Genomic DNA, 13,078 nt, shown 5'->3' with positions numbered 1-13,078 from the left:
CTCCCTGCTGCCTGCCACGGGGAAATTCATTGCAAGGAACCTCCTCAATCACCTTCTCTTCGTGGCCAAAAAGCTCCTTCCAGAGTCACAGTGTGGTTTCCCCCATTGGGAGACATCACAGACATGATCTTCACTGCGTGGAAAACCCAAGAAAGATGCAAGTAGCAGCACCAACCACTGTCCTTGATCTTTTTGGACTTCAAAAAAGACATTTACAAGTTCAAACGTGAAGTATTATCCTAGATCCTTCTCCAAGCCATAATCCTCATCAATGGAAACACTACAGACCCTACCTCAGTGAAAACTGGGATCAGACAAAAAGTGTCATTGCACCAACCCTCTTCTCCAGTTTCTTCCCTGTATCTCACTTCGTGCAAATCTACAAAAGAAACATGAAATGAACACTACCTTCAAAATACAATCAGAATCAGTCCAACCTCAGATACTGAGCTCTAGTATGCAGATGCCTGATTTTTATGTTAAATCCATCCATCTCCCTTGATTCCATGACCCTTAATACTCTCTTGCCTCACAAACGTCCAGCAATCTCAGTTTTGAAATTTTCAATTGTCTGAATCTCAACAGAATTCCAGATTTCCACTATATTTTCTGTGAAGTGATTTCTGACATTGTTCCTGAACAGCCGACTCTCGGTTACACAAATAAATATCACTGATTTGTACATTTAAATGGTAACAATTATTTTACCCTTAACTAACCCAACAAAATTTCAAAGAAACATAATTTTAGTAAAATACGGTGGATGCTGGAAATCTGAAATGAAAACAGAAAGTTCTGGAAATCCTCAGCAGGTTTGGCAGCTTCTGTGAAGAAAGAGAAACAGATTTAACATTTCCAGTCCAATATGATTCTTCTTCAGAACTGAGTATTTCGAGCATTCTGATTTCATTTTAAACACATAATTGATGTAAACTTTATTGTCCTTACAGGGATCTGGATGTAAATCTGATTTCAGACCTTCCTCTGAACAGTTTTCAAACTGACTCCAGCTCATTGTCCTCCACTAAAGACCCGGATGGAAAACACTCAGCGCAAGATGGCGGCGGCCGGTTGCCCGGGTAACCCGGGCCTGTCACCTGGGAGGAAGCCCCGCCCTCAACCTCCCTTCCCTCACCAAGATGGCCGCCCATGCGCCCGGCTTCCTGAACAAGGATTAAACCAGAGATAAAAACAAAAAAACTGCGGATGCTGGAAATCCAAAACAGAAACAGAATTACCTGGAAAAACTCAGCAGGTCTGGCAGCATCGGCGGAGAAGAAAAGAGTTGACGTTTCGAGTCCTCATGACCCTTCGACAGAACTTGCGTTCGAGTCCAAGAAAAAGTTGAAATATAAGATAGGATTAAACCAACTTATATTTCACATCTTTTCTATTTTTACTTAGTTCTGTTGAAGGGTCATTCGGACTCGAAACGTTAACTGTGCTCCTCTCCACAGATGCTGCCAGATCTGCTGAGTTTTTCCAGTTATTTTTGTTTTTGTTCTGAACAAGGCCCGCCTTCCTCTCCCAAGTTGGCGGCAACCGGTGAGCCCAGCTCCCAGTGCGCAGGTGCAGTGTGGGTGTGCGCTCTGAGCATGCTCAGTGTCAGTCATGGTGACGGAGTGAGGAGGAGCGGACGGTTTGGGAGGAGGGAGGAGATTGTGAGCACAGGGTAGGAATGGAAATTGTGGCTGGACTCGGAACTGGATCAACTTCTGGGGTAGGCCCCAGGCCCCGTGTTTACCCCGCGGTGACAAGCCCGGGGGAGGGAGCAATGGAGCCAGCAGCTGGACGGGGAGGGTTTGGAAACACTTTGTGGATCCAGTTAGTGGTTAATGGAGATCAGAAACCCAGAGTCAGAGTGTCGAACCCCACATTGGGTGGTTGTTTTATTAAATATCGTTATTTATTATTTATCCACTCAAGAATATGTTTTTTTTTAAGTCATTTTATAGCATCTGTGAAAAGCCCTATTAAAATACAATCCCCTGATGTATTTCTGATGAGAATTTGACTGACAAGATTATGGAGAACAGTCAATTCGAACATGATTGTGTTTTAATTTACTCCCTGATACCAGATTTCAGCTTGTATTTCAAAACTTAATTTAGAATATCAGTCCAGCAGCAAATGGTAAAATGAGATCTAAGATACCAGCTGCACTTAAAACCATCTCTGACTTTTCGCGTCTGACACTGTCCTTCCCCTGGTGTTGTGGCACAAATAAATGCAGCCTTTCCCGGGAACATGCCCATGTTGGTGGTCTTCATGTTTCAGCGGCGAGCAGAGCACATGTGTGGTCATTGTGATAATGCAACACAGAGTGGGTGGAACTTCAGGGGCCTGTGACCAGGAGAGAAAATTATTGACTCGTTGATTTTACTCTCACTCTGCACACAGGACAGAAAACTGAATTCAGCCAGTTTGGGATGGAGGTGAGGGGTGCTTGGGGGGAAGATCAGAGTGGAGACTTAAGATGGTGCAATAGGTTTGGATTCCAGCCTAGGGATGAGGGAGTGTGTGTGGGACAGGGATTTATAGCTCTGAGTAGATGAGAGGAAAAATGTCCCACAGAAACTAGAATTGTTTGTTTTGAATTAATTTTGTAAATTCCTTTTCCAGGGTATTAGAAGAGGAGGATTTACAGACAGGAAACTCAAACTAAACTTCACATCAAGGACTGACAGAGCCATTTGATTCATCACAACCTGAACAGGCAGCTCACCACCACCTTTTCAAGGGCAACTAAGGATGGGCAATAAATGCTGGCCCAGCCAGTGAAGCCCACATCCCGTGACCATGAAAGGAGAAATATTTCTCTCTTCTGCATGTGAAAGAAGATTTCAAAATTCAGTGTGACTGGAAAAGCACCAAGATACACACATATACCCGAGTGAGAGTGTTCCAGTGTAGTGACTGTGGAAAGAGCTTTAACCAGTTATTCTGCCTGAAAAAATATCACAGCAGGGTGAAATCATACATGTGTTCTGTGTGTGGCTGAGGCTTCAACTGATTGTCCAACCTGGAGAGACGCAAGGACGCCAGGTTCATGGAGAAACCATGGAAATGTGAGGATTGTGGTAAAGGATTCAATTATCCATACCTGCTGGAAAACCATCGACGCAGTCACACTGGGGAGAGGCCATTCACCTGTTCAGTGTGTGGGAAGGGATTTACTCTGTCATCCCACCTACTTTTACACCAGCGAGTTCACACTGAGGAGAGACCTTTCAGCTGCACTTACTGTGGTAAGAAGTTCTCATGTTCATCCAACCTCAGTGCACATCAGCGAGTTCACACTGGGGAGAGACCATTCTCCTGCTCCTTGTGTGGGAAGGATTTCGCTGGGCGATCCGGTCTTTCGTTACACAAGCGAATTCACACAGGGGAGAAGCCGTTCACCTGTTCCGTGTGTGGGAAGGGATTTACTCTGTCGTCCAAACTGCTCTCACACCAGAGAATTCACACTGAGGAGAGGCCGTTCAGCTGCGCTTTCTGTGGAAAGAGGTTCAGGTCTTCATCCAACCTCAATGCACACAAGCGAGTTCACACTGGGGAGAGGCCGTTCACCTGCTCTGTGTGTGGGAAGGAATTTACTAAATCATGCAGCTTTCTGTCACATCAGCGAATTCACACCGAGGAGAAGCCATTCAGCTGCACTCACTGTTGAAAGAGTTTCAGGCAGTTATCAGCCCTCACTGCACATCAATGCATTCACACTGGGGAGAGACCATTCACCTGCTTCGTATGTGGGAAAGGATTCATTCAATGCAGCAGCCTGAATTTACACCAACTCACTCACACTGGGGAGAGACTGTTCACCTGCTCTGTGTGTGGGAAAGGATTCAAGCAGTCATCCCACCTGCTGACACATCAGCGAGTTCACACTGATGAGAGACCTTTTAAATGCCCAGACTGTGGGAAGTGCTATAAAAGTTCTGGGGAACTGATGCCCCATCAACGTGTTCACACTGATGAGAGACTGTTTAGGTGCTCTCACTGTGGGACCATTCACCTGCTCTGTGTGTGGGAAGAGATTCACTCAGCCATCCCACCTGCTGACACATCAGCGAGTTCAAAACTGTCAAGAAACCTTTTAAATGCCTAGACTATGGGAAGTGCTATAAGGGTTGCAGGGAACTGATGCACCAGCAACATGTTCACACTGACGAGATACTGTTCAGACGATCTCACTGCGCGACTGAGTTCAAGCAATCACCTCAACTTATTGTATAGCAGTGAATTCACACTGGGGAGAGACCATTCACCTGCTCTGTGTGTGGGAAGAGATTCACTCAGCCATCTCACCTGCTGATACACCAGTGAGTTCACAAGTAACTACTATGATTATGTTTTGCTGTTAACCACATCCAGGACTGAATCATGTTCACTGGGATCTGTTTTTATCTTCTTCAAAGGAAGATGGTTGTGACTTTTGGAGGTCAATCATCTCAGTCCCAGGACATCACTGTAGGAGTTCCTCAGGGTTGTGTCCTAGGCCCAACCATATTCAGCTGCTTCATGAATGACCTTCCCTCCAGAAGGTCATAAGTGGCGATGTTCACTGATGATTGCACAATGTTCAGCACCACTCATGACTCCTCAGATATTGAAGCAGTCGTGTCCAAATGCAGCAAGACCTGGACAACATTCAGACTTGGGTTGACACGTGGCAAGTTACTTTAGTTCCAACAAGAGAATCTAACCATCTCCCATTAATGTTCAATGGCATTACCATCACTGAATCCTTCACTATTAACATCCTAGGGATTGCCATTGACCAGAAACTGAACTGGAAAACCCCTAGATACAGCGTGGTGAAAAGAGCAGGTCGAGATTGGGAATTCTGATTAGTGTGTCTTAGCTCCTGACTCCCCAAAGCCTCCCCAATACCTAGAGGGCACAAGTCAGGAGTGTGATGGAATACTCTCCAATTCCCTGGATGAGTGTCGCTCCTGCACGGAGCAGCCTGCTTGACTAGTGTCCAATCCACCATGTTCAACATTCACTCACTCCACAACCGATCCACAGTGACATCATCTACAAGATGCGCTGCAGCAACTCACCAAGGCTCCTTCAACATCTCCTTCCAAACTTGCAAATCTACCACCTGGAAGGACAAGGGTTGCAGACACATGAGAACGTACAACCTGTAAGTTCCCCTCCAAGTTCCATGACTTGGAAATATATCGCCGTTCCTTCTCTGTCGGTGGGTCAAAATGCTGGAACTCCCTCCCTAGCAGCAGTGTAGGCGTATCTACACCACATGGACTACAGCGGTTCAAGGAAGTGACTCAGCACCACCTTCTCAAGGGCAGTTTGGATGGGCAATAAATTCTGACTTAGCCAGTGAAGTCCATACCTCATGAATGATGGAAAGAGTATTGTTTTGTTGTCCTCCTTCTTCTCCTCCTCCTCTTCCTCCTCCTCCTCGTCTCCCTCCTCCCCCTCATTTTCCTCCTTCACCTTTTCCTCTTCCTTCTCCTCCTCCTCTTCCTCCTCCTTTCCTCCTCCTGTAGACCTCTATGACTTGACTAAATCACTTTCAAACACAATATAAACTTCCATAATATTATGGTCACTCTTCCCTAGAGGCAATATTTAGAGTCATCGAGGTCTGCAGCACAGAAAAAGGCCCTTTTGCCCATCGAGTCTGCGCTCAAACAAGTACCAAACTATTCTAATTGCATTTTCCAGCACTAGGCCCATAGCCTTGTATGCCATGGCATCACAAGTGCACATCCAAATACTTCTTAAATGTTATGAGGGTTTCTTCCTCTATCACCCTTTCAGGCAGTGAGTTCCAGATTCCCACCACCCTCTGGGTGAAAAACTTCTTTCTCACATCCCCTCTAAACCTCCTGCCCCTTACCTTAAATCTAGGTCCCCTGGTTATTGATTCCTCCACCAAGGGAAAACATTCCTTCCTGTCTACCCTACCTATGCCCCTCATAATTTAATACACCCCAATCATGCCCCCACCCCTCAATCTCCTATGTTCCATGGATAATAACCCCAGTCCATCCAATCTTTCCTCATAACCAAAACTCTCCAGCCCAGGCAACATCCTGGTAAATCACCTCTGCACTCTCTCTAGTACCATCACATCCTTCCTATAGTGCGGATTCCAGAACTGCACACAATAATCTAGCTTTTTATTTAGCTCCAGCATAAGCTCCCTGTTCTTATATTCTATGCCTCGGCTAATAAAGGCCAGTATCCCATATGCCTTCTTAACCACCTTATCTACCTGTCCTGCTACCTTAAGGGACTGGTTGACATGCACACCAAGGCCCCTCTGATCCTCGGTACTTCCCAGGGTCCTACCATTCATCGTGTATTCCCGTGCCTTGTTTGTCCTGCCCAAGTGCATCACCTCACAGTTATCCAGATTAAATTCCATTTGCCACTGATCAGCCCATCTGACCAGCCTGTCTATATCCTCCTGTAATCTAAGACTATCCTCCTCACTGTTTACCACCCCACCAATTTTTGTGTATTCTGCGAACTTATTGATCAACCCTCCTACATTTAAGTCTAAATCATTTATATACACCACAAACAGCAAGGGACCCAACACCGATCCCTGTGGAACCCGACTGGACACAGGCATCCAGTCACAAAAACACCCCTCGACCATCACCCTCTGCTTCCTGCCACTCAGCCAATTCTGGATCCAATTTGCCAAATTGCCTTGGATCCCAGGAACTCTTACCTGCATTATCAGTTTCCCATGCGGGACCTTATCAAATGCCTTGCTGAAATCCAAGTAAACTACATCAAATGCATTGCTCTCATCTACACTCCTGGTCACCTTTTTGAAAAATTCAATCAAATTGGTTAGACATGACCTCCCCTTAACAAAACCATGCTCCCTGTCCTTGATTAATCTCTGCCTCTCCAAGTGTAGATTAACTCTGACCCTCAGAATTGCTTCCAATAGTTTCCCCACCACTGAGGTTAGACTGACTGGCCTGTAGTTCCCTGGTTTATCCCTTCCTCCCTCCTTGAATAACAGTACCACCTTGGCTGTCTGCCAGTCCTCTGGCACCTCTCCTGTGGCAAGAGAGGTTTTGAAAATGATTGCCAGCGCCCCTGCTTTCTCCTCCCTTGCCTCACTTAACAGTCTGGGATACATTTCATCTGGGCCCAGAGATTTATCTACTTTTAAGCCTGCCAGACCACTCAGAACCTTTGTATACTAATTTCTTCAATTATATGACAGTCCTTCTGCCTGATTTCCATACCCATGTCGTCCCTTTCACTTGTGCACACCGACACAAAGTATTCATTTAGAACTCTGCCTACGTCTTCTGGCTCTATACACAAACTGCCACTATGGTCCTTAATGGACCCTACTCTTTCCCTAGTTATCCTCTTACTGCTAATGTACTTGTAAAATAACTTTGAATTTTCCTTTATTTTACCTGCTGATGTTTTCTCATGCCCCCTTTTTGCTCTCCTAATTTCCTTTTTAAGTTCCCACGCTACACATTCTGTGCTCCTAGAGGGCTTCCGCTGTTTTGAGCCCTCAGTATCTGCCATAAGCTTCCCTCTTTCTCTTTATCCAATCCTGCAATCCTGTATATCCCTCAACATCCAGGGTTCCCTGAACTTGTTGGTACCACCCTTTGTCTTTCTGGAATATGTTGGCCCTGTACTCTCCCTATTTCCTCCTTGAATGAGTCCCACTGCTCTGACGCAGATTTACCTAAAAGTAGCTGCTCCCAGTCCACTCTGGCCAAATCATATCTGATCTTATTAAAATCGGCCTTTCTCCAATTTAGAACTCTGATTTCTGGCCCATCCTTGCCCTTGTCCACAACAACCTTGAATCTAATGGAATTATGATCACTCTCTGCAAAATGTTCCCCCACTGGATACCTCTACTATTTGCCCGGCTTCATTCCCTAATATTAAGTCCAGGACCGCCTCCTCTCTTGTAGGACCTTCTACGTATTGGCTTAATAAGCTCTCCTGGATTCATTTTATGAGTTCCGCTCCCTCTAAACCTATCACAACTATGACTAACCCAGTTAATGTTGGGCAAGTTGAAATCGCTCACTTTTACTACCCTATTATTTTTACACTTCTTTGGAATTTGCCTACATATCTGCTCTTCGATTTCTTTCTGACTGTTTGGGGGCCTATTGTACACTCCCAGCAATATGATTGCTCCTGTTTTGTTTTTCTGTTCTACCCATATGGCTTCACTTGAGGAGCTTTCTAAGATAACTTGGACTTCCAGAAGGCCTTTGACAAGGTACCGCACAGGAGGCTGCTCAGTAAGATAAGAGCCCATGGTAATTAGAGGCAAGGTACTAGCATGGATAGAAAATTGGCTGTCTGGCAGGAGGCAGAGAGTGGGGATAAGGGGGTCCTTCTCAGGATGGCGGCCGGTGACTAGTGGAGTTCTGCAGGGGTCAGTGTTGGGATCACAACTTTTCACTTTATACATTAATGATCTAGATGAAAGGAACTGAGGGCATCCTGGCTAAGTTTGCAGATGATACAAAGATAGGTGGAGGGACAGGTAGGATTGAGGAGGCGAGGAGGCTGCAGAAGGATTTGGACAGGTTAAGAGAATGGGCAAAGAAGTGGCAGATGGAATACAATGTGGGCAAGTGTGAGGTCATGCACTTTGGTAGGAAGAATAGAGGCATAGACTATTTTCTAAATGGGGAGAGAATTCAGAAATCTGGAGTGCAAAGGGACTTGGGAGTCCTAGTCCAGGATTCTCTAAAGGTTAACTTGCAGATTGAGTCGGTAGTTAGGAAGGCAAATACAATGTTGGCATTAATTTCGAGAGGACTAGAATATAAAAGCAGGGATGTGCTGCTGAGGCTTTATAATGCTCTGGTCAGACCACATTTAGAATATTGTGAGCAATTTTGGGCCCCGTATCTCAGGAAGGATGTGCTGGCCCTGGAGAGGGTCCAGAGGAGGTTCACAAGAATGATCCCAGGAATGAAAGGCTTAACATATGAGGAATGTTTGAGGTCTCTGGGTGTATACTTGATGGAGTTTAGAAAGATGAGGGGGGATCTGATTGAAACTTACAGAATACTGAAATGCCTGGATAGAGTGGACGTGGGGAAGATGTTTCCATTAGTAGAAGAGACTAGGACCGCAGGGCACAGCCTCAGAGTAAAGGGAAGACCTTTTAGAACAGAGATGAGGAGAAACTTCTTTAGCCAGAGAGTGGCGAATCTATGGAATTCATTGCCACAGAAGGCTGTGGAGGCCAGGTCATTGAGTGTATTTAAGACCGAGATAGATAGGTTCTCGATTGGTAAGGGGATCAAAGGTTACGGGGAGAAGGCGGGAGAATGGAGTTGAGAAACTTATCAGCCATGATTGAATGGCGGAGCAGACTCAATAGGCCGAATGGCCTAATTTCTGCTCCTCTGTCTTATGGTCTTATGTCATCTCTCCTTATTGCTGTAATTGATTTCTTGATCAATATTGCAATACCCCCTCCTCTTTTACCTCCATCCCTGTCTTGTCTGAAGACCCTATATCCTAGAATATTGAGCTGCCGATCTTGTTCCTCTATCAACCATGTCTCTGTGACAACAATGACATCATCCTTCCATGTGTTAATTTGTGTCCTCAACTCATCTGCCTTATTCATCAGACTCCTTGCAGTAAAATAGAAACCATCCAGCCTTGCCAAACTCCCTTGTGCCTTAACTGGCCTATAATTTCTATGCCTTCACTTGCTCTCTTCTAATTTTGGCTGTGCATCTCCCCCTGCTGAACCTTCTCTAAGGATTGCATCTCCCTGCTAAATCTGTTTTAAACCTTCCCACAAGGATGTTGGTTCCATTCCGGTTCAGGTGCAACCCGACCGCCTTGTACAGGTCCCACCGGAAACAGTTCCATGTCCCAGAAATCTATGTCCCTCCTGCACCATCTCTCCACTACACATTCATCTGGACTAACCTTCTATTTCTATACTCATCAGCGCATGGCACTGGAAGTAATCCAGAGATTACCACCTTTGAGGTCCTGTTTTTTAATCTGCTTCCTAGCTCCCTAAATTCTGCTTGCAGGATCCCTCTTTCTACCTATGTCATTGGTCCCAATATGTACCATGATCTCTGTCTGTTTGCCCACTCCCTTCCGAATGCCCTGCAGCCATTCAGTGACATCCTTGACCCTGGCACCAAGGAGGCAACAAATCATCCTGGAGTCACGTCTGCGGCTGCAGAAACGCCTGTCTGTTCCCCTTACTATCGAGTCTCCTACCACTATTGCTCTTCCCCTCTTTTTCCTCCCCCTCGTGCAGTTGAGCCACTCAAAGTGCCATGAGCATGGCTTGCATTCCCCAGAGGAATACCAGAGTGAGTGGGTCACAAATAAAGCAACAACAACTTTCTAAATCTTTTCACTGCAATATTCCTTCCTTTTGTTTAAGAGCTGAATGTGGTGAATCTGAAAATGAGCACCATGGGATTTGTGTTACCGACTGACTCGTTTTCCATTGTTTGTCCATCAGGTTTGCAATTCAGTTTGTGTTGGAGATTGAAGCGAATCTGATTTCAAAATGAGTTCACAAAGCAGGTCAATATTAAATCCAGAAACAAAACCTGAGAAAAAAATGTCTCGATCACAATGTCTGGATGGATGTGCAGCAAGAAGTGGAAGTTGTGAATGATGTTATCGATGACTGAGCAGGAAGCACTGGACTTGTGATGGTTGATTTCCTTTCTGCCGTTGCATTCAGAGCAAACTGAATCACCAGTGGAAACCACTGCTTGCCTTGCTCTAATAAGAGATTTGGATGTGCAATTACTGCATGTCCGGTGAGCTCAACCAGTAAAGCAAAACTTTGCTGCTTTAATGCGTGAAGCCCAGCTCTCCATTTCTGTGGCAGTAACATCACTCCGAAACTGAGCTTTTCTCCTGCATGCTTTTGTTAATATCAATATTTCTGCTTTATAGTGAAAACCCTCCTCTGTTTCACTGGAAGCACAAGACACACATTTGTAGCTGAGGCCGAATGTATAATGAATGATGAAACTTTAAAACAAGAAGTTCCAGTCAAGCCCCTATATCAACAAAACTGCTCCGAGTCACAGAATTAGAATGGCCACTTCCTGGGGGACCAACAGCAGCTGGTGAACATTAAACCTGATCCAGAGAGGAATGATCTGATACATCAGATTGGGGACAGGATTCGGGAGCTCCCCTTGAACATTATTCACATCAAAATGAGCGAGGAGGAAGGATTGGATACAATGGGTTTGTATTCTTTGGAACAGGGAAGGCTCAGGGGAAATTTAATTGTGATGCATTAAAATTGTGCGGGACCTAGATACTGTGGATAGGGAGAACTTATTTCCGTGAGCAATGAGATCAATAACCAGGGGCTTAGATTTAGGAAGAAAGAAATCCTCACATTTATGTAGCACCTTCCACCATCCCAAAACACTTTACAGTCAGTGAAGTTCTTGTTGTAAAGTAGGAAACTTTGCAAACTCTCACAAGCAGCAACATAATAATGACCAAATCATCTGTTCTTGTGATGTTGGTTGAGGAATAAATATTGGCCTGGGCACAGAACCCTGTTCATTGTCAAAATAGTGATCTTTTACATCCATTTTAAATAGCAGAGGGGGCCTCAGTTTAACATCTTATCCAAATGGCAGCACCTCCAGTGGTGCCACACTCTCTGAGTATTCTGCCAGCCCAGATTGCTGTGCTCACGTCCTGCAATCAGATTTTCAACTCATAATGTTCTCACTTAGAGGTGAGAGTGTCTGACCCACGGTTGACTAAACAATCCAAATTATCCTAATTGGTGGATTGATTAGAGCAGAGTTGTGGAGTAACTTATTTCTCACGGTGGGGGGACGGGGGTGGGGACCTGGGAATCACTGCTTGAGCTGGTGGTGGAGGCAAAATCCCCCTTTGAATTAAAGAAAGGAGCACTTGGAAAAACATCTGAGGCGCCACAACCTTCAGAAGAGATAAAACATGGGATTAGACCAGATTGTTCTGTTTCTGCTGGCATGGACACTATGGATGGAATGGTCTCCTCCTGGCCCGTAAGTACTTCTATCTTTAAATCATAGAATCTTGATAGCACAGAAGAAGGCCATTCGGCTCATCATGTCTATGCTGTCTCTCCTAAGGAGTAATTCACGTCCTGCCACTCCCCCACCCTCTCCCCACATTCCTGCCTTTCAGGTGTTTAGAAAATTCAGAAATTGTAGAAATGTTTATGGCACAGAAGGAGGCCATCCGGCCCACCGTGACTGTGTCAGATGGAAAACGAGTCACCCAGCCCAATCTCATTTTCCAGCACTTGGTCCATAGCCCTGGAGGGTAAGGGACTTCAGGTGCATATCCAGACCCCCTAGTTTCTGCATCTCCTCCCCTTTCAGACAGGGAGTTCCAGACCCCTTGCAGCCTCTGGCTGATTCCACCCCCCCACCACCACCCCGTGAAATCTCTAATCATTCTAACAATCACTTTAAATCTATGCCCCCTCTAGTCACTGACCTCTCTCCTAAGGAAATAGTTTACATTTCAGGCCTATGATCTTTTATCAGAAATGTTATCAGAAGTGATTTGAAACATTAACTCCATTTCTCAAAACTACAGATGCTGCCAGATATGCTCAGTATTTTATGCTTTAACCCCCAGGTAAAGAAATTGCTCCCAAATTGCATATTAGATTTATTGCTGACTAACTTATAATTATTATATTTCCACCATTTTGGGCTTTTAATTCAGATTCCAAGAATCTACATCGTTTTGCTTTACTCTCACTGGTGAATGCTGAGAATGTGGAGCTCATTATCAGAAGTGTTTGAGTTCTCCATGTGAGCTGGAAACTAATGGGTCAATTCCCATCAATAAAAGATCGTTCACCAGCTGAAATTGGAAAGGGATTTATTCGGTGAATCCAATTACTTAGAGTGCAGTCGACATAGCAGGGAGACCATTCAGGTTCCACACGTGTGTGAAGGAATTTGCTGAGTTTCCCCATATGTTAACATTCCAACCTGAGAAGTTTAAAGTATTTGATTCACAATTGATGACTTCTTATTGGCGAGGGGCAGTTGAA

General features: G+C 45.1%; 1 protein-coding gene and 1 long non-coding RNA gene across 2 annotated transcripts; both read left to right on the top strand.

The window, feature by feature from the left end:
• Positions 1-1,634: 1,634 nt before the first annotated feature.
• Positions 1,635-11,568, top strand: LOC121270471. The gene is made up of 2 exons (XR_005941552.1): positions 1,635-1,672; positions 10,502-11,568. It is a non-coding gene; the product is annotated as an uncharacterized LOC121270471 (long non-coding RNA).
• Positions 1,680-3,847, top strand: LOC121270468 (gastrula zinc finger protein XlCGF7.1-like). Its single transcript, XM_041175789.1, has 2 exons — positions 1,680-1,720; positions 2,623-3,847. Exon 2 carries the CDS (start codon positions 3,050-3,052, stop codon positions 3,668-3,670), a length of 621 nt encoding a protein of 206 aa, XP_041031723.1. The 5' UTR covers positions 1,680-1,720; positions 2,623-3,049; the 3' UTR covers positions 3,671-3,847.
• Positions 11,569-13,078: the final 1,510 nt, after the last annotated feature.

This window comes from Carcharodon carcharias, chromosome 27, assembly GCF_017639515.1.
Source record: "Carcharodon carcharias isolate sCarCar2 chromosome 27, sCarCar2.pri, whole genome shotgun sequence".
NCBI classification, from domain to species: Eukaryota; Metazoa; Chordata; class Chondrichthyes; order Lamniformes; family Lamnidae; genus Carcharodon; species Carcharodon carcharias.
The sequence above is the reverse complement of the archived record's forward strand: the minus strand, read 5'-3'. Positions and strand labels throughout refer to the sequence as shown.

Coding starts and splice junctions, on each gene's coding strand:
- LOC121270468 (XM_041175789.1), top strand. CDS start 3,050: ATGGAGAAACCATGGAAATGTGAGGATTGTGGTAAAGGATTCAATTAT.